Source organism: Cydia fagiglandana, chromosome 7, assembly GCF_963556715.1.
Source record: "Cydia fagiglandana chromosome 7, ilCydFagi1.1, whole genome shotgun sequence".
NCBI lineage: Eukaryota > Metazoa > Arthropoda > Insecta > Lepidoptera > Tortricidae > Cydia > Cydia fagiglandana.
The window spans coordinates 5,401,400-5,421,952 of record NC_085938.1 but is presented as its reverse complement, the minus strand read 5'-3'; the positions used below and the strand labels follow the sequence as shown (position 1 = coordinate 5,421,952).

At 37.0% G+C, this 20,553-nt stretch overlaps 1 protein-coding gene across 1 annotated transcript; it reads left to right on the top strand.

Moving 5' to 3' along the window:
* Window positions 1-224: 224 nt before the first annotated feature.
* Window positions 225-18,747, top strand: LOC134666180 (uncharacterized). The gene is made up of 20 exons (XM_063523332.1): window positions 225-510; window positions 799-888; window positions 1,187-1,300; window positions 1,524-1,709; window positions 2,674-2,870; window positions 3,442-3,496; window positions 4,582-4,786; window positions 5,151-5,302; window positions 5,646-5,822; window positions 6,011-6,186; window positions 11,519-11,675; window positions 12,144-12,233; window positions 12,900-13,013; window positions 13,253-13,438; window positions 13,910-14,106; window positions 14,413-14,467; window positions 14,718-14,922; window positions 15,378-15,529; window positions 16,836-17,012; window positions 18,545-18,747. Exons 1-20 carry the CDS (start codon window positions 354-356, stop codon window positions 18,721-18,723), a joined length of 3,021 nt encoding a protein of 1,006 aa, XP_063379402.1. The 5' UTR covers window positions 225-353; the 3' UTR covers window positions 18,724-18,747.
* Window positions 18,748-20,553: the final 1,806 nt, after the last annotated feature.

Sequence of the window (20,553 nt, the reverse complement as noted above, 5' to 3'; positions counted from 1 at the left end):
TTCGCGCGCCGTCTAAATCAGCCCTTAGCCTGTCAGTTAATCGCAAGGGAACAGTTCCGATCAACTGACTGATATCGTCCGGCGAACTGGTAATCAGTGGGCCCTTAAAGAAAACCATTCTCATATTTCTAGATTCCACTTGGCTATATTTTTCCCACGCCTTACAATAGGGCTTGTAATACATAAATAGTATCAAGAAGTAAATCTTATTCATTTCACGCGAAGTAAGACTGTTGTCTAGTTGTTGAGAGACTTAGGCAGTTTCTTTTTTACTTATCTTAATATTATAATAAATAATAATTTATTAATTGTTTAATATTATTATTTTAAAACCAATTATAATTTTATAAAAAATGACGTGGTTGCTTATACTGCTGGGATTATGGATTTGGTGGATGTCTGGATATAAACATAGAAAAAGGCTGAGGCAAATAGTTAAAGAGCTGCCCACAAGTCTTCCAGCGTTGCCGCTGGTTGGACATGCGTATTTATTTATGGGAAATGATGAAGGTAAGGAATTAAGTTATTTAGATAGATATAAAATTAATTTAACGAGGTCTATAGGTGACATTTGCACGTCGTTCCGGTGTACGAGCGTTTATAGCGATATATAGCGATGTACCGCTCGCACACTGAAGTGGCATGCAAATTGCATCCAATGTGAAGACTATTGTTATTGTTAAACATAACAGAAAAATGCTGGTAGTGAGGCTCATTGGTTCAGTAATATATAGGCCTTAGACTTTTGCTTTGAAAGTTACTTGATACAATGCCTTTAAAAGATAATTCATGTTTCAGACAGAATGAAAGGCCTCCAAAGGATTGGACGAGATGCTATACAACAGGGCGGGACCTTGGGATATTGGCTAGGCCAAGATTTATATATCGGTACGTGTGATTTTCCAATTATTCCGAAATTATACCTATAACTATATTATTTAAAAGAATATTGGAAGTTATTTAAGTGTTCCAAACTCCACCAATTTCCTTATTAATTAATATACCTACTTAATAATAATTGTAATCCAATTTGTTTGTAACTACAGTTAGCAGCAAAAGAAGCGGGCAATGAATTACAATTTACATGTACAGATATTTTGAATACCTCGTCCGCTCGCCACTTTATGCCCTGCTCGTGTGCTCGGTAAATTGAAAAAAAAAATAGTGTAATAATTTTAATTTTTAGCCGTTGCGGACCCTGTGGTGGCAGACTTGCTTCTAAAAAACTGCCTGTCAAAACATGAAAGCACAATGAACTGTGGACGTATTTTCATTGGCAATGGAAGCTTAGCTGCTCCAGGTTAGTTAAGACATTATATTCTTATAAAAATCTGCAGATTTTAAGTCTGACAATAAAGTACTGATAATTAGAATTTGATATTACCTATATAACAAATTGTTTATCAACGATAAACACTAAGGAGTTCATTTTAATTTATCCAGATGTCATCGTATCGTGCAGATTATCATTGCTGTTCTGGAACTTACCCACAAACTTACCTAAAATATTGTAACTTCCGTAGTGCACATTTGGCGACCACGCCGTAAGATCCTATCGCCAATCTTCAGCCCGAGGAACCTAAACGCCTTCGTCGAAATATTCGCGAAGCAGAGTGCCACGATGGTGGAGCTTTTACGCCCTATGGCGGGGGCCGGAGAGTTCTCCATTTGGAAATACGTGGCTACGTACACCTTCGATGCTGTGACAGGTTAGTAGTTGGCTATCTGGTTGTTTTCTTAAGTACTTAGCATTTTTCAACAGATTTTCATTGTTTTTTTTTTAGTTTTAGTTAATAAACCTACGTACCAATGATCCACGATCTCTACATATATTTTAAGGGGCCCACAGATTACCAGTTCAGTTAATCGCAAAAGTTGACATTACTTAAACAGTTCCGAACAACTAACAGGCTGATATCGTCCAACAAACTTGTAATCTGTGTGACTATGCGACCAATTCAGTAGAAATAATTATGTGGATCTTGGACTCAGGATTTCATGCGGATTGTTGGAAAGTCGGTCGCATTACATGCTTTTACATATACCTTTGGTTAAAACCAAAATATTACTTTGCTACTCCGCGTAAAAAGATAACGTGCTAGTCAATCAGTGCTAACCCGTTATACTTACTTGCGTATTTTTTGCATGCAATTAATTTTCCCACCCTCCCACCGCAAAAATAAATACGCAAATAAATATAACAAGCCACCACCAAAAGAATAATACTCGACACGTGTTTCGCCTCTCTACGAGGCATCCTCAGGAGCTGTTGACGGTCTGATGTCCGGCAACGGAATCCGTTTTATTATGAAAGATTCTCTCGTATTGTGGAGGACGATGAGAACATCCTTAATTAGTTATTGTAATAATCTCTATAGTGTAAAACATTTCCTGGTTTTTTATCTTTGAGAAAAAATAATCATTCTGTAATGGCGACCAGTTTCTATGATAAAGACCTACTGTTAAACTGTGTTATGTACTCGGTTATTTTTCTATTTGCTTTATTTTCACCTGATACTGCGACCTGTAAAACTTCTGAAATGGTGTACCTAATGGCTACAGCCTAAGTCTATTATTTATACCAAATTATCGAAACCAAAGTTACGATGGTTTTATATCATAAATTAAGAAAACGTGGACTGATATAGCCGTGATGGGTATTTTATTTTCCAGAGACCAATTTAGGCGTAAAGATGAACTCGCAGAAGAACATGGACCACCCATACCTAGATGCATTCGACAAATGTGTCAGTTTTATAGGCGCCAGAATGTTGTCACCTTGGTTTCATCGAGATTTTATCTATCGCATGGTGCCAAGTTACAGACAATGTAAAAGTTACGTTAACTACATTGACAAGTTTGTCAGTGAGGTGAGTGACTTAAATACCGTAGCTGGTACATTAATAGTTACCTTTAGGGCCATTTGCACCATCCTACTAACCCGGAGCTAAGTAGTTAAACCTTTAACCCAGTGTCAAATCAGTGTCAGTGTCAGTGTCAGTGTTAACGTTTGAGGGAGGGAGGTCATGACCCTCGTTCCGGGTCATTCCTGATGCAGAGGCTGTCTATCGCGGTCCAGCGTGGCAACGCGGCGAGCGTGATGGGCACCTTTGCATCTGGAAGGGCGCGGGACGGGTTGTTTGATTGAGTTCTCGGTTGTGGCTTTATTTAGCTTAGTTTTAATTTAGTTTAATTTAGAGTTAATTTATTAATTTAGTTTAGTTTAGTTTTAGTTTAGTTTTTAAATCTTTAATTTATAGTTAGTTTTAATGATATTGTTAAGTATTAGTTTTTAATCGGAAATAAGGAGTGTCAAATTGTAATGGTAACTATAAATATGGTAAATCCTGATTTAAACGGTTAACCCGGGCTAGTGGAATAGTGCAAGTGGCGCTTAGAGACTTAATATAAGCTAACCTCTGGTTTTACATACTTTTTCAGACCATTTCAGAAAAGAGAAAAGCATTAAACGAATTACGTGGAAAGATAGGAAATGGTAAGTGAATGCTGATGCATGATGTTATTTTAAGGCCCACTTGCACCATTCCACTAACCCGGGGTTAACCGGTTAAACCTGGCGTTACCATGGTTACCAGTACAATTTGACATTAGGTTGACGGTTTAACTGATTAATCCCGGGTTAGCGGAATGGTGCAAGTGGGCCTAAGTAGTTTAAGAAGCCCACTGATTACCAGTAGACGATATCGGCCTGTCAGTTAGAAGCAAAATTTGACAGCTCCGAACAACTGACAGGCTGATATCGTCCGGCGAACTGGTAATCTGTGGGCCCCCTTACATAGACCACCAACCTCCAAGAGGGTACTGTAATGTTTCCACAAATTATACTACAAATCAATTTGAACGTACATTTTGATATCTACACGACGTCATTTTGTTATCATTCACGCGTACATTTCACTCTACATGTCCGTACATATCGAGCGAGGCGCACGGACGAATGATAGTAATATGAAATCATTTTGATGTCAAAAAGTTAGTTTAAATTACAGGCCTATTCGGATTTCGAGATAATCACAAGATCTAGAGATGATTTAGAGATCAACTAGATCTACATTAGATATCGACTAGATGTGTCGAAATCGTTCAAGAAGACCTCCAGAATCGCAGAAACGTCAAATTTGACATATCTATCTTACAAATATATCTTTAAATTATCCATATCGTAACTTGTTGAAGTCTAGTAGAGATCTAATTCATTTTCCGAATCGAGCCGTTAGTCTCCTTGGCATTTGCCTATAAAGGGGCCCACTGATTAACAGTCCGCCGGACGGTATCGACCTGTCAGTTAGAACAAATTTTTGAGAGTTCCGAACAACTGACAGGCCGATACCGTCCGGCGGACTGTTAATCAGTGGGCCCCTTTAGGGAGCATTAGCTCCCGGTTTAAAGATCGTTTTCAGTTTAATTCAATATTTTAATATTACTGTATTTGCATGCATTTAAGTATGTTTTATTGCCAAGAAAGTGATTGGCGCTTAGAGACTTAACACCACAATGAAAAATCAGTGTTAAATTAATCGGTATATTTATAAGACGCTGTAAAACATTATTCAATTTCAGATGGCACGGAACCTAAGAAGATACGAACCTTAGTGGAGTTGTTAATGGAGACACCAGAAAATGAAAGAAAGCTTACCGACATGGAGCTTGTAGAAGAATCGAAGGTTATCATAAGTGCAGGCACCGACACATCAGCCATAGGAGCGTGCAACATATTACTCATGCTCGCCCGCCATCCCAAAGTCCAAGAAGCTGTTTATAAGGAGTAAGTGTATCAATTGGGTGAATGAGAAAAACGACAATGATTATTAGGTTGGATACAATGAGCTAAGACCGAGGAAAATGGCATGCTGATCAAGATATAATACCAAACAGTTCGTGAAAATAGTTAAAGAATAAGAAAAAGGGATATGTGGTGGAAATCTTCCGCAAGCGATCAAGAGCGATGTAGGCAAGCCTTTTTTTGACAGAGTGGAAACGCATTAAGCAGTACTCATGAGCGGTCACCTAGATAAAATGATGGGAATTCTTTTCTAGAACTCAGGCTTAAAGGAACTTAGCAATCATTTTTAATTATTTTCAAATGAACAGAAAGCAAATAATGAACTTTTGTATTTGTCTACCTACAGGCTGCATGAAGTATTCGGTGATTCAGATAGAGAGGCGACTGTGGAGGATTTGTCTCGTCTCAAATACTTGGAAATGGTCATCAAGGAATCGTTGCGAATGTATCCCCCTGTGCCAGCGATTGTTAGAGAGCCAATCGACGACATTAAATTGCGTTTGTATCAATGTTTCACTAAATTAAAGCAGCTTTATTACACAGTGATTCATAATAAAGGTAATATAGGTAATTGGCGAGGCGTATGGATTTGGCAAAGCATTTCTATGAAAGTCCTTCTTGTTGCCTATGGCCGTCGCCAGGGCTTACGATTTTCTCATGGCTAATTTCATCGAAGTCTGTTCATTTCATCATCAGCTGTAAAAAGTAAGAATAGCAGCAAATGTCCGTAAACTTTACAAAATTAACAGCTTCTAAATTGAAAAATTGTACTCTTGTCGTCCTTCTTCTGGTCTATTATATATAATAATATGTACTACCTATATGCATTTTTTTTGTGCAGCAAACGGAACAATCCTCCCTAAAGGGATCGCTATAGTGGTGTACATCTGGGCCGTGAACCGGAACCCTAACTATTGGGGAGACGACGCCGATAGTTTCCGACCCGAGCGATTCCTTGATCCCCTCAAGCATCCGGCTCAGTTCATACCTTTTAGCTGGGGGATGAGGAATTGTCTAGGTGAGGACTTTTTTATCAATTTAACTAGATGGATTGATTAAATTACATGAACCATTAATTTCAATTTAATCCCTGGAGCTTTTGGAAAAGGAGTTCAGATTTAGAACAAATCGTCTCTTCTTTTCTTTTAGATTTTTAAGGTATAAATTATTTGTGTATATGTGTCTGAATTGTAACATCTGTTTCAGGGTACCAATACGCTATGCTGTCCTTGAAGACGGTAACATCCACCATTCTGAGAAGGTACCAAGTGCTTCCACCTGCGGGCTTGGAGCCAGCCCATTATGAGGACCCGCTTAGGGTCAGATTTAAGGTCATGATGATGGATGTGGACAATTTTATGGTGCGGTTGAAGGAAAGAGTTTAAATGCGGAACTAAACTTGGTTGTTTTATTAAAATATATAACAGAATAATTTGTAACTTTTTTATTTAAATCGAGAATCCTGAAGTAGCGTAAAAGAACTAGCCAAGAGCATTACAATAATACGCAAACATTGAACGGACGGATCAGTTGATATGATGTTAGGGAAGACTTTTTGAGAAAACTCAAAAACGACTCTACATCAAATTGCGTAAAAAACACTTTCTATAATGTTAACATCGAAAGTGTCATTCAATAGAACTTGCTAACTATAAACCGCCATATTTAAACTGTCACTAAATGATGATTTCAGTATGCAGGTTTGTTTACATAGCAAGTTCCATAGAATGAAACTTTAGACAGGAAAATGGGGACTGTGTTGTACCCATATTAGACCTATTACATACAGTATTACATAGATGAGCTATACGAGTGCCTCCGTGAGGGACAAAACATACACAAAGCGACAATATTAAAAACACGTTTTAACATTCCTGACAACATACCAAAAACAATCTGCGTAATTCGGTCGGGTTATTTGTTGCCCACCATAAACCATACTAAATTTTTGGTGGGGAACAAACAAAAAGTGAGACTGTGACAAGGACAAGCAATAATACCACTTTTTCTGCTACTCCTACTGAAATTTCCATAAGTGCATCTCGTTCGGTCGTTTGGCCCCTCCCCCGTGTCATATCTATATTATTGTACCTCTATGGTTGTACCTATATGGAGAATCGTCCAAGTGACGTGACTTCGTTGCCTTTCCTCTCAAGTAACGTGAGAACGTTATCATGGGTGCCGCATTGCTTTTATAAATTGCGTAGGCGCCGATTGTCTGAATAAGTCACAATATTATACAATACGAATTCAGTACAGTACGAATATTATACAGTATGAATTCAGATAGGGGAACTAACGGAATCCTTTAATCGGTATGTGTCTCTTAAACTTTATACAACTTTTAGATCCTCAAATTTTATTAGTAACGCCTTTAAATATAAATAAATATAAATAATAAATATTATAAGGACATTCTTACATAAATAATAATAAATAAATAAATAAATATTATAGGACATTCTTACACAAATTGACAAAGTCCCACAGTAAGCTCAAGAAGGCTTGTGTTGTGGGTACTCAGACAACGATATATATAATATACAAATACTTAAATACATAGAAAACACCCATGACTCAGGAACAAATATCTGTATCATCATACAAATAAATGCCCTTACTGGGATTCGAACCCAGGACCATCGGCTTCGCAGGCAGGGTCACTACCCACTAGGCCAGACCGGTCGTCAAAACGTTACATAAATCGACTAAGTCCCACTGAAAGCTCGAGAAGGCCTGTGTTGTGGGTACTCACTCAGACAACTATAAATATAATATACAAATACTTAAATACATAGGTACATAGAAAACATCCATGACTCAGGAACAAATATCTGTGCTCATTACACAATTAAATGCCCTTACCGGGATTCGAACACAGGACCATTAACTTCGCAGGTAGTCACTGCCCACTAGGCCAGACCGGTCGTCAGTCAGCCTTTGAGTTTAGGTACTTAAAATTTAAAACGAACTGTGATATAGTGAAGTGAAACAATAAGAGATTTTCAGTATTCCCCAGCATTCGAAGGTGATTCAGAATGCCGAATCGAAACCACCATAATGCTCTGAGAAAGAAAGAAAATAAATTTATTTAATCACGAACTAAAATAAAAACTAAGTATATGATTAAATCAAAGGTAACTAAATTAATAATTAAAGCCAAAAAATCGATGAATAGACTGCGTTAAGAGATTCGTCGAAAAATGGGAAGAATACAAATCATCAGATGAAGGAGGCAAAGAACCGGACAAAATGGAAAAGCAATAGGTTGTAACGCCACTGGGAGTAAGTATTAAGGTTTATATCGAATGAAAACGCTTCTGATGTGTGGTAGGTACCTACATCATCAAACGAGGAGATTGAATAACGATGTGATAAGCAAACTAACGTTACTTATATGTATAAGTATGTTGACCATGATTTAGTTGGCAATTAATAATAAGTGCCCATACTAGTGTAAGTTATCAAAATCCTAACCACCTAGCTTTATGATATGTTAAAGATTATATACATATCGTTAATTTTATAATACACCTATACACTGTACAGGAATAGTTAGTTAACCAAGGCAGTTACCAAAATGATAATTTGAACTACCCGTAGAGTGTTTAACTCGGGTAAAAGGCACCATTCCATCCCTTGGTTAACAATCTACTATTTAATGTAAATGTTCGACTTAATCGCCTAACAAAATCGATGATCTCCTTTGTAGGTAACTTTGAAACTGTCTATATCTGACAATTCTAAAATAATATTATAAATGCGAAAGTGTGTCTGTTTTCTGACGCTTTTAAACGCTCCGCTCCGCTCAACCGATTTACGAGTAGGTACATAAATAAACTTTGGGTATGAATAGATGATAGTTTGGGACAATTTTTTTTTAATGTTTTTACCGCAATGTTTTCTTTTCAAACAAAATGTTTTATTACTTACTTTAATTTATATTTTTAAATAAAGAAAGTATTTAAATGAGCTAAATTTACAAAAAGATTAACTATCATAGGTACCATCACTTCACACGAGACTCGCAAGAAGTAGGTACATTTTTTTAACTATGTATACACCGTGAAATTTTAGTGGTTGTTTTCCCGCATCGAAATGATTCTGCTATCGATATACAGTCGATGTGTAATCTTTTTTTTAAATAATGTTAAGAAATCCCAGGTTTATAAATGTGTCGAACGAAACTCGAAAGTGACCTAACACCAGTAGTAGCACTGCAGTACGTAGTACCTACCTAATTCTTTTGAGTGAATGAAACAAAATAACCTAAAAAGTAGTTCCATTTATTTTTCCTTCACACATTTTACGCGCAGTTAGTTTGCAGATCCTTAAAAGTAAACATAACAAGTTAAGATCAAGCTTTTAATGATCAAAAACTTAACAAACACTTAAACTTCCCGATACCGCAATAATTGTTCGAACTGCAATCCGCCACGTTCAATACACAATCACCTCTGCCCTGTGCATGTGCTGGCGTTTGAAACTGCCCGTGGTTAAGCAGCCGCTGTGTTGCGGCGACAATTGTTCGTCCGTGTGGAACTTGGGGGTTTAAAATCCCCCGAAGACGCAGCGACTGTAAATGGTCCGGTTCCGCGTACAGTCGCCGGGCGGCGTGGGAGTCGTAGTTAGCCCTAGCGTACAGCTGCACCATCGCGACGTAGGTACTCTAAATTAGAATATTCGTAATGTCGATCCATTTTACTAGAAATAGCAGTGATGACATTGACAGGATCTGTTATCACATTAGTTTAATAAGCGAAGAGGATGTAATTATTCGATTTACCAAAGTTGACACAACCTAATGGCAATCATCAAACTAATAAAAAGGTTTTATTTCAACTGTTAATCGTGAAGGAACAGTCTAAGTAAATTTTCATTTCAGTTGTCAAACAGTAAAGCACTCTAGCCTGTTACACAGTTTAAAAAAGTAACATGTGCTTGTTTATTTGTTTATCTGTTTACAATATCGGGAACTGTCGTCGACTTGCAGTTTTAGTGTGTTACTATTGTTTTTCGCTTGTTCGAGTTTAGGTTATTTTTTTGTAATTTTTTTTTTTGGAAAACAGATTATTTATAAGTTTGTCTATCATAATTCGAAAGTACTACCGATAGCAAATCGCCCTGCCGCGGGAAAACAACCACTAAAATTTCACGGTGTATACTCGTATGTCTTAGTGCGACTATTTTGACCCATTAGACGAAAATATCTGCTACCGTTGGCCGCTTTTCCGTAAGTAAGTACTTACCTACCTATTTAATTATTAGGCTTTTCAGGTGTTAGCCACATCGGAAACTAGGAATTATATATAAAAATCTATTATCTTATTTTAAAAGAACAATAACAACTTCAGAAAAGAGTTGTGAATAGATAATGCTCTAATATAAAAAAACTTAATTGAACACAATTATGAGTAGAATGCAACTCATAATTGTTTTCAATTTATTTTTTTATACTTATTAACTAGACGAAGCATATTAAATTTTATTGTTACAAGAAAGAGGTATTTTTGCAAGAAATTAATTGACCTAGAATAGAGTTAATAGTATTATAATTGTCAATAACCAGCGACAAAGAACGCGTGTTAGGACCGATACAGACAGACTGCAACCCGACTGCAATTTGTAGTTATGGTGCAAACTGCACGCCAACTGCTTCAAGCGGGTATACTGTAGTAAAAAAACCGGGCAAGTGCGAGTCGGACTCGCGCACGAAGGGTTCCGTACCATAATGCAAAAAAAAAACAAAAACGGTCACCCATCCAAATACTGACCACTCCCGACGTTGCTTAACTTTGGTCAAAAATCACGTTTGTTGTATGGGAGCCCCATTTAAATCTTTATTTTATTCTGTTTTTAGTATTTGTTGTTATAGCTGCAACAGAAATACGTCATCTGTGAAAATTTCAACTATCTAGCTATCACGGTTCGTGAGATACAGCCTGGTGACAGACGGACGGACGGACGGACGGACAGCGAAGTCTTAGTAATAGGGTCCCGTTTTACCCTTTGGGTACGGAACCCTAAAAATAGAAGTAGGTAGGTACCTACCTAACTACAAAAAATTGAGATTTCTATAAGCTTCAGAATTGTAATATTTACGCATAATTCAGCGTAATGAATTCGCGCGTCAATTAGTCAAAGTTATAAAACCTGGTCCTAAGCCTTTGTTATAAAAAAATATTTGGCCCAGAAAATAAATAGGTACCTATACGTTTATACGAAATGCTATTAAATAGGTAATTCCGTCTCAAAGTCACATTTAGTCGAGAAATTCAGGCCCTAAATGTATGAATGGCCTTGATATATGACGCTTGCCTTGCCGCGCGCCGTTGGCGTCCAGACCGTGGCCTTAATTGGAGCCATTGACATATTTCTAGTAAGCACTTTTACAGTTATGGCTCCTCTACACGATGGGCCAGCGCCGGCCACTCCAAGGGACGCAGCCATGCGGTAGAATGAGATAGCAATATCACTTGCTCCCTATAACGCATAAATGCGTCCCTTGGAGTGGCCGGCGCTGGCCCATCGTATAGAGAAGCCATTACATTTTTCCCATACTATTGCCTTACAATAGGGCTTGTAATACATAAATGGATTCGGGAAATTAATCTAATTCATTTACCGCGAAGTTGTCTTGTAGCTGAGACACTTTGTGCAGTTTTTTTTTTAAACTTTAGCGTAGTTTTAAAACCAATTATAATTTTATAAAAAATGACGTGGTTACTTATACTGCTGGGATTATGGATTTGGTGGATGTCTGGGCATAAACATAGGAAAAAACTGAGGCAAATAGCTGAAGAGCTCCCTACAACTATTCCAGCGTTACCGCTGGTAGGACAAGCGTATATATATTTTGGGAATGATGAAGGTAAGGATGAATAAAGGTTTTCTCGAGTAACTCAGTATAGGGTTCTTCGAAAAAGGGGTGTACAGGTTTCTAAAGGGTCGGGGACGCGCATGTAAACCCCTGAAGTTGCAGGCGTCTAAGGGCTAAGCCGGCTACGATGACTGTTCACCATGATGCAGGCCGTATGCTTGTTTGCCACCGACGTGGTATTAAAACAAGACCAAAGTGATCCCATAAGTTTTACGTAAACAAAGTTTTGTGCGGAACACTAAAAATAATTTATTTAGCGGGGTCTTCTGAACATCCAACAGACTATTAATAACCATATACTTATCATGTGGTCAAAATCAGACGTTTCTTCCCAATGTCGTTTTATTGTTAAAACTTGACCTACTTAACGAAAAAAATCTGGTAGTGGCCACTAATAAAGCTTAATGGTTCAGTGGTTATTATTACTATACTGTCTGTTAATGGTCATTCATGTTTCAGACAGAATGAAAGCTCTGCAAAGGCTTGGACAAGATGCCATACAACAGGGCGGGACCATAGCATATTGGATGGGCCCAGAGTTGACCATCGGTACGTTATATCTCGAATTTTTCCTCTTTATTATTGTAGAGCGTTAGTTGAGGACGTTGAGGTTCAGTTTGCCCAATTCTACCACTTGCTTTTAAGATGAAAGTGGACGACAGCGCGAAATCGTCTTTCCATACAAACGTAGTCCTATTTTTTTGTATCTCTAGATATTAACATGATTGAATATGTTTTGACACAATTGTGTCCCCTTCGTCCCGTTTCTTGATGAATATATTTGTAATGAGTTACAAATCATCGAAACACCATTTTCTTGTGAAGAGAATAATAATGTATAAGTATGTCTGTATCTTTAGGTATTTAAATAAGAGTAAACAAAAACTATCCTCAAATGGCTCCTTAAGCCAATTGAGGATAGATGTTACACGATCAAATAATGATGTAGGTTAATGTCAGGTCGTTTAGTTACTGATCCAGGCGGTTTTGTAATTGGTCAATTAACCAATAAATGTTATAACTACCCTAAATGCTTTATTATACTTACCTACTTACTTACTTTTATTAAAATACCTAAAGATACAGCCTTTTTTTAATATCCCATCCTAATCACTTGTTGCTGACCGCTACGTACTGTCTGTTCGCTGCTCGTACATTAGGCAATTTGACGTAAAATTAATTACCTACTTACAGTTTGATAATTACAATTTTTAGGCGTCGCTGACCCTGTGGTAGCTGACTTGCTTCTAAAAAACTGCCTGTCAAAAGATGAAAACATGATGCGCATCGTACGCACTTTCACTGCGAATGGAAGCATTACCGCTCCAGGTAAGTCAAGACTTTATTTTATTATATATTATTATAAGTATTTACAGATTTTATTCAGATTATAATAAAATTATACTGCAGCAGTAATGCATTGAATAATTTTACGGTTTAGACTTACTTGCTTTTAGGCCGTAAAATTATTCAACGTTAGTATGTATCACAACAGTTTAAATTCGAGTAATGAGTCTAAATTCAACCGATATATTTAAAATATATTTACACTTCATGCATCTTCTCAGTGCACCTTTGGCGGCCGCGCCGTAAGATCCTTTCACCGATCTTCAGTCTGAAAAACCTGCACGCCTTCGTTGAAGTATTCGTTAAGCAGAGTGCGACGATGGTGGAGCTTCTACGCCCTATGGCGGGGGCCGGGGATTTCTCCATTTGGAATTACATGGCTACGTACACCTTCGTCTCTGTGGCAGGTTAGTAGGTCTGAGCTTCTGTGTGAAGTACATAAGTACACAGGGGTGGTGGTGGGCCATTCGGCAGACGGAAGGCTCATTCATATTTTCTATTATACCTTTGGGTCGTAGGTTACGCGTGTAGGTAGGTAATAATGTTATATTCATCAAATAACTAAAACCTATTAGAAGAATTAAAACAATAACTAACAATGATGTGAAGATGTGAAAGATTCTCACGTTATTGTAGATTTAACAAGGATAATGAGAAAAACCTTAATAACTGAAATGGTCTCGATAATTAAATCCTAGTTTGTATTTTTGAGAAAAATATAATCATTCTCGCCTTCCATTACGATCAATTACCTATTGTTAAGTACCTAAGTCAGTAAGTTTTCAAATTGCCTTCTTTCATCTTAAACTGCTACGTCTAAAACGCCCAAACATGTGTAATGCCAAGTAATGGTTAGAAGACTTTATTTTATTTTTCAGAAACTAATTTAGGCGTAAAGTTGAACTCACAGAAGAATAGGGACCACCCATTCCTGGGGGCATTCGATAGATGTGGCACTTTTTTAGGCGAACGACTGGTTTCACCATGGCTTCATCCAAATTTCATCTATTACATGCTGCCAAGTTGGAGACAGTGTAAAAGTTGCGTTAGCTTGATTGACAATTTTTTAAGTGAGGTGAGTATATAAGTAGTTAGAGACATACCTACCTATTTAAGTACAATACGAGTACTTATTAAAATAAGCTGACCTATAAAAATTGCGTTTCTTATAAATAATCACTTTTAAACGTTTTTCGACTTAAAGTAAAATGCAACTCTAAGTCGAAAAACGTTTCATGCTTCTTGTGTTTCGGATTCATATGTTTACTAATAAATCTGATGAATCAGTATTTTTAAACTGCTGTTAGTTACTCTGGCTTATTTTGTAGTGACTTTAGTTTCTTTTTTCTAGTCTTGTGAATAAAAATTTGTACTTTTTCAGACTATTACAGAAAAAAGAAAAGCCTTAAATATATTATGTGAAAAGAAAGAAAGCGGTAAGTGAATGCAAATGCTTTAGTCGTTTGTTTTAGCATAGACCAATAACCACGAAGATTTCTCATGCTGCTGGCAGTGATCTAATTTTATCTTTTGAAAATCTTTATCAGTTTAATTTATACTACCGTTTAAAACATACCAACTGACATTAATGGGAAATCGGTGTTAAATAAATCGATCTATTTATTACATACCAAGGTAATCAAAAAGTACAAGACTTGAGACATTATAAAAAAATAAATATTTCAGATGCCACGGGGCCAAAGATGATACGAACCTTAGTGGAGTTGTTAATGGAGACACCAGAACAAGAAAAGAAGTTTAACGACACAGAGCTTCTAGAAGAATCAAAGGTGATCATAGGTGCAGGCACTGACACATCAGCCATTGGAGCGTGCTACATTTTGCTCATGCTCGCCCGCCATCCCAAAGTTCAAGAAGCTGTTTATAAGGAGTAAGTTTATGCCGTTTTTGTAGTTTTGATTAAGTGCTTCAGAAAAATGGCAATTATGATCAGATTTATGTTGGATGCAAATAGCACAAGGCCGACGAAAAGGGCGTTCTGATGACAAATTACCAAACAGTGGGTGAAAAAGAGTTAAAGAATAAGAAGAAAAGATAGGTAGTGGAAATCGAATGAGGATTGTAGCGCGAACGGCGCATTTTTTCTTCCTTCCGTAAGCGATCGAGAGCTAATATGTATCATGTGGAGCTGGAGACGCCTGTCTCCACATGATACATTACTTATGCCTATAAGAAACACTCACAAGCTGTCACCTATATAAAAAACATCATTCCATGTAATAAAATCTTTTCTAGAACCCTGTCTTAAAGGAATGACTTTGCAATATTTTTTAACATAGCCATATATATACCAAACAAATAATTAACATATATATTTTTCTACAGACTGTCTGAAGTATTCGGTGGTTCGAATAGAAAGGTGACTGTGGAGGATTTATCTCGTCTCAAATACTTGGAGCTTGTCATCAAGGAATCGTTGCGAATGTATCCCCCTGTGCCAGCGATTGTGAGAGAGGTCATCGACGACATTACATTGCGTTTGTATCAATGTTTAACTAAAGTTTAACAGAAAAAGTTTATTACATAGTAATTTAAGCTAACTAATGATAGTTTATCCACACTGTTTATGGACTCTGCTGTTAAAGGCCAAATTATCCAGGTATTTTCCACGTCACCTTTTTGTTGCCTATGGCCATCGCCAGGGCTAAAGATTTTCAAATGCTAAATTACACCAAAATTCTAATCAATGCCCAACCCATAGATTTATAAGGCATAGATTCCTAGTCCGTACACCCCCAGTGAAGCCATTTCAAGTGCGACGTCACGTCACACTCGTATCGTCGTATTCGAACGGCCCTCGCAGTACTCAAAGTCAAATCGGTGTGTGTACACCTCCCGTTTAAAAATAAAAAACTACAGGAAAGATGGTTGTTTGTACAGTGAATGGGTGTCACGACACATCATATAATAAAAACAAACCGCCCGATATTACATTTCACGCATAAGTACCGAGTTTAAGGTGATATTTTTACATAATCGTAAATACAAAAATCCAAATTTTCGTCAGCTGCCATTTCTCCTAAATGTTGCCAGTGTAGTGAATATTTTTTCCTCCAAATGGGACATGACGTCTACATTCTAAAATAAATACGCTCAATTGAATTTCATTGTATAATTATAGGAAATAATAATTAAGTTAATTATTTAGGTATTTAGTTTTTTTCTTATTTTTATTTTGTGTAATGTTCGTTTCAGTTTTCTGACTGATCTGCTTCTGTCTGCGAGATGGAAGGAAAAAATTAGACTAAGTAAATCGGAATGACGCAATATGGAAACATTGGAAACCGACTAAACACAGCCGAATATGCTCTGTCCTATTTAAATTTATTCTTATTATTTTATGCACATTTGTTAAATAAAAAAAAGTTAAAACTTATCAGCTGTTCTATTTCACAAAGTACAGAAATGCAATAAATCCCAAAATAAACAAAAAACTTTGCTACAAAATCGAATCTACACACTTCCAAATTATTAATAACCAAGTGTGGATGTTGTTAAATTCCCCTACTCTGAGAGAAGTATTTGAATACTGGCAACATATTTTGTATATATGTGAGTGTTTGCTGAGCGTAAAACACGAGCGTTCCACGCACACATCGAGCGTGTTTCGGCTTCACTTTTGGCAGGTTAGCCGTATGGGGACTATCTGTCTATGCGTTATTAGTTTAAGGCCCAACCAGGCTCTAAGTTAAAAATTCATTAAAACTAAAAGTGTAAGTATTTATAAAATTGGCTCCTATTATATTATTACGTATACTAAATGAAACTTTTTTGTACCTACAGCAAACGGAACGACCCTCACGAAAGGTGTGAGTATAGTGATGTACATCTTCGCCGTGAACCGGAACCCTAACTATTGGGGAGACGACGCCGATAGTTTCCGACCCGAGCGATTCCTTGAACCCCTCAAGCATCCGGCCCAGTTCATACCTTTTAGCTGGGGGATGAGGAACTGTATAGGTAAGGTTCAAGGTTATTGTTAATTAAAGTAGGTAGATTGATCTAGATCTAATCATCATTTTGAACTGACAACATCTTATAAATCGATGAACACCGTAATGGTAATGTTTTCTTATGACGTTATCACGCAAAAATATCGTCCGTACACCGACAGGCGACTTTACAGACAACCATCTTTTTACTGAGGGTACTCTCAGTTGATTTCATGGACTTTTTGGGTAAAATACTTCACATTTTCGTAAGTATTCGAGGGTGGCGGATACTTATGCTTCATTCGCTACTTTAGGTGCTGACATATTCCATATGACAGTGACAACTGTACTGCCGGCCTAGCCAAGGTGACAATCGCTATCGCTTCGACAACGAAAAGCTTTATGTCTCTCTATCACTCTTCCATATTAGTGCGACAGTGACAGTTGCGTTTCGATCGCTACGGAGCGTTAGCGATCGGCATCTTGGCTACGCGGCCTGTTCTCTGAATCTTACGGCTAATCGTCACTGCTAATCAATCCGTCACGTGGTGTTAGAATGCCCCAACACAAAATTCGGTGGCAACATTGAAGAGCTCAAGACCTTGACTGGGAAAGCCGTAAATTATTTTTAGAATTCTAGTTTTCAATTTAAATTTTATACTTAATGCAGTGACATGTAAAGATATACCTCACGATGTGCATACGATAAATAAATACAGTGACAGCTGTATCGCCTTTATTACTTCATAAATTCATAATTACTATAATACTTTAAAACAATCTAACAAGTTCTTTTCATTTTTCATTTTCAAGATTTTGCGACTAGAGGTTTGTTTTATGTAAGTACGTAACTTGTAATAAAATTTTAACCAGTGGCTATAAAAAAAATTCACACGCGTTTCTTAAAACCATTAACATAGATAAATGTTTTCCTTATTGTTTTGTTATTTTTGGAATTAGCTTCTTATTTTAGTGTTTATTTTTAGATGTATTGAGTCATCAACTTAAGAGTTTCCCTCCACAATAAAAAAAACTTTATTAATTTACCAAAATGAGGCGTATTTGGATAGATGTATTATAAATTATTTTTCATATTTAGGAATGACCTCCGTCTACTGTACAAAAACAAAAAAAAAAATCTTTTATACCGGGTGTGGCCTTTAACACGAGCAAATAATTAAAACATAAATTGTACTCCTCAAACGGTGACACTTTTATTCAACAACTTTTAAAAAATTATGAAGTATTTAGATTCCCTATTTTTTATACAAAATAAATATTATTTTCAATGGACGCCATCGCCATTTGTCACGCCTTAAACATAACAAAATTCGCAATACATTGCGTCTTAGAATAAACTTTAAAGTGTATTAAAAATCAAACCACAAGTTATTTTTAAAACTCACTTAACAAATGTTGGTCAGTATGAGCAGTACAGCCTACAGTTTAATTTTTTGCTCATGTGACAGGCCACACCCGGTATATCTCAATAAATTCGAATAGCCGAATATGACATGTGTCTAGAAAATGTGTATCTCTAAATTGTGACATCTGTTTCAGGGTACCAGTACGCAATGCTCTCCTTGAAGACGGTCATATCCACCGTCCTGAGAAGCTACCAAGTGCTGCCTCCTTCGGACTTGGATCCAGCCCACTATGAGGACCCAATAAGAGTTAGATTCAACATTATGATGAAAGATGTGGACAATTTTATGGTGCGCTTGAAGGAAAGAGCTTGAATGCGAAGCTTAGCATGGTCACATTTTATAGTTATTCGACGAGGGTAAGGGGGGGGGGGAGAGTGGGTCGCGCGCACCCGAGCTGCATACCATCGCTGGCTACCATCTCGCATCATCTGGCCTGGCTGCCTGTCATCGCCATTGTTAGTAGATCTGTACCTACACGTCAAAGGCCGTCGGATCACTGTTTTTTTAATACTGAGGCATGGTTATGGTGGAGTTGTTTCTGAAATGTTATTATATTTTAAACAAATACTACTTTTTATTTTAAATTTAGAATCCAGAAATAATATAAATAATTGCCACAAATTGTATGAAACCTCCTCCATCACAAAATTGAAGTCGGTCTTTTTAGCCAATTCGAATGTCACGTTGCTGGGAAAGGGCATTTTCCTAGAATTCTAAGCAGATTGCGGACAACTACCGTCGTTTGGAGGTCCCAGCAGGAGGTCCCATTCCCATACTATTATGCTACTAGAAAGAATGTCAGTCATCAGATCAGATCGAATGAAAGCGCTCCAAATTGTTTGGGAGGGAAGCCATCAAACAAAGAGGTTCTATAGCCAATTCGTGAAAATGTACCTACATAGACGCGTAGTTTAGATATCCCGTAGTAAGTTTGAATTTCGCCCCTTTAAGTATCTACTATAAAAATGGTTTACAAGATTATAATTAAAAAGATAATTTAATATACCTAAGTCTACTTTAGTTTATAATTTATTTTAAAACCAAAATCCTAATTTCATGTCTTTAGAAGAGTACGTGTCAATGACTTAATTGTGTTCTTCGAGGTAAACTTTAAAAGAATATACATACTTAATAGTTATCAGTCCAGTGATGATAATTTGTTACTTCCACCCGACGCTTAAATGCGAATAGTTCCAACAAAAAAAAACCTATTCATTCAATATTTTGATGTGTAAGGTCACGTTGCGGCCCACGTTTACTATTCCACTCTCAAAACTAGTTTGCTCTAAGAATCTAACGGTATTTTTGTATGTTTTTATAAGATGATTGACTATTGGAGATGTAGTGTTTTAATTATGCTATTGACCCTTTGAGGTAGGTAACGATAGAATTAAGGTGACAGTCCATTTCCAACGACAGCTGCATTACTGTTAATTTTACTATGGAAATTGACAATTACACCGACGCGTTCAGTACTAGTAGTGCAGCTGCGGTCAGAAATGGAATGTCACCATTATGGCAGCAATGCTGCTTTGTAGTCGCGGTTGACTGCAGTGACACAAGTTTATAGGCATCCTGTGCAATACGTTTGAGTTTATGTGAGTCTCGTAGTCGCGAGCGCAGGCCACAAGACCAATCATAGTTTTCAAATATCGCATGTGATATGGTAGCACCGCCACGCAAATACATAAAAGAACACACTAACGTAGGTATTCTACATTTAAATAAAATACCCTGTTAGTCTTGTTTCCACACGCGTTCTCCATAAAAAAATCAATGTTCAGTTGTTTTACTAAATACCTGTTTATAGTTTTACCTGTTTCACACATGAAACAATGCATTAAGTAAATTCTTGTTGCGACGTATTAATTTTCGCGTGTAAGAAAAATTGTCACTACAAAAGTTGATATCATTCCCGCTTAATAACTGTTTATTTTTGTCGTGAACTTTAGGTTATAGTCGGAGCGCTACTACTGCAATGGTGCTGAAAAACGCTTTAAAAAATAGTAACCATTACTTTCGAAACCAAAAGAGTGTAATTATACCGGGTGTGGCCTGTAACATGAGCAAATAATTAAAACATAGATTGTACTCCTCAAACGGTGACACTTTTGTTCAAAAACTTTTATAAATTATGAAGTA

What these genes read in the sequence shown, in the direction of transcription:
- LOC134666180 (XM_063523332.1), top strand. Translation starts at nt 354, where the DNA reads ATGACGTGGTTGCTTATACTGCTGGGATTATGGATTTGGTGGATGTCT. An exon ending in TTGACAAGTTTGTCAGTGAG is followed by an intron (nt 2,871 to 3,441) that starts GTGAGTGACTTA and finishes ATACTTTTTCAG; the next exon opens with ACCATTTCAGAAAAGAGAAA. An exon ending in ATGTGAAAAGAAAGAAAGCG is followed by an intron (nt 14,468 to 14,717) that starts GTAAGTGAATGC and finishes TAAATATTTCAG; the next exon opens with ATGCCACGGGGCCAAAGATG.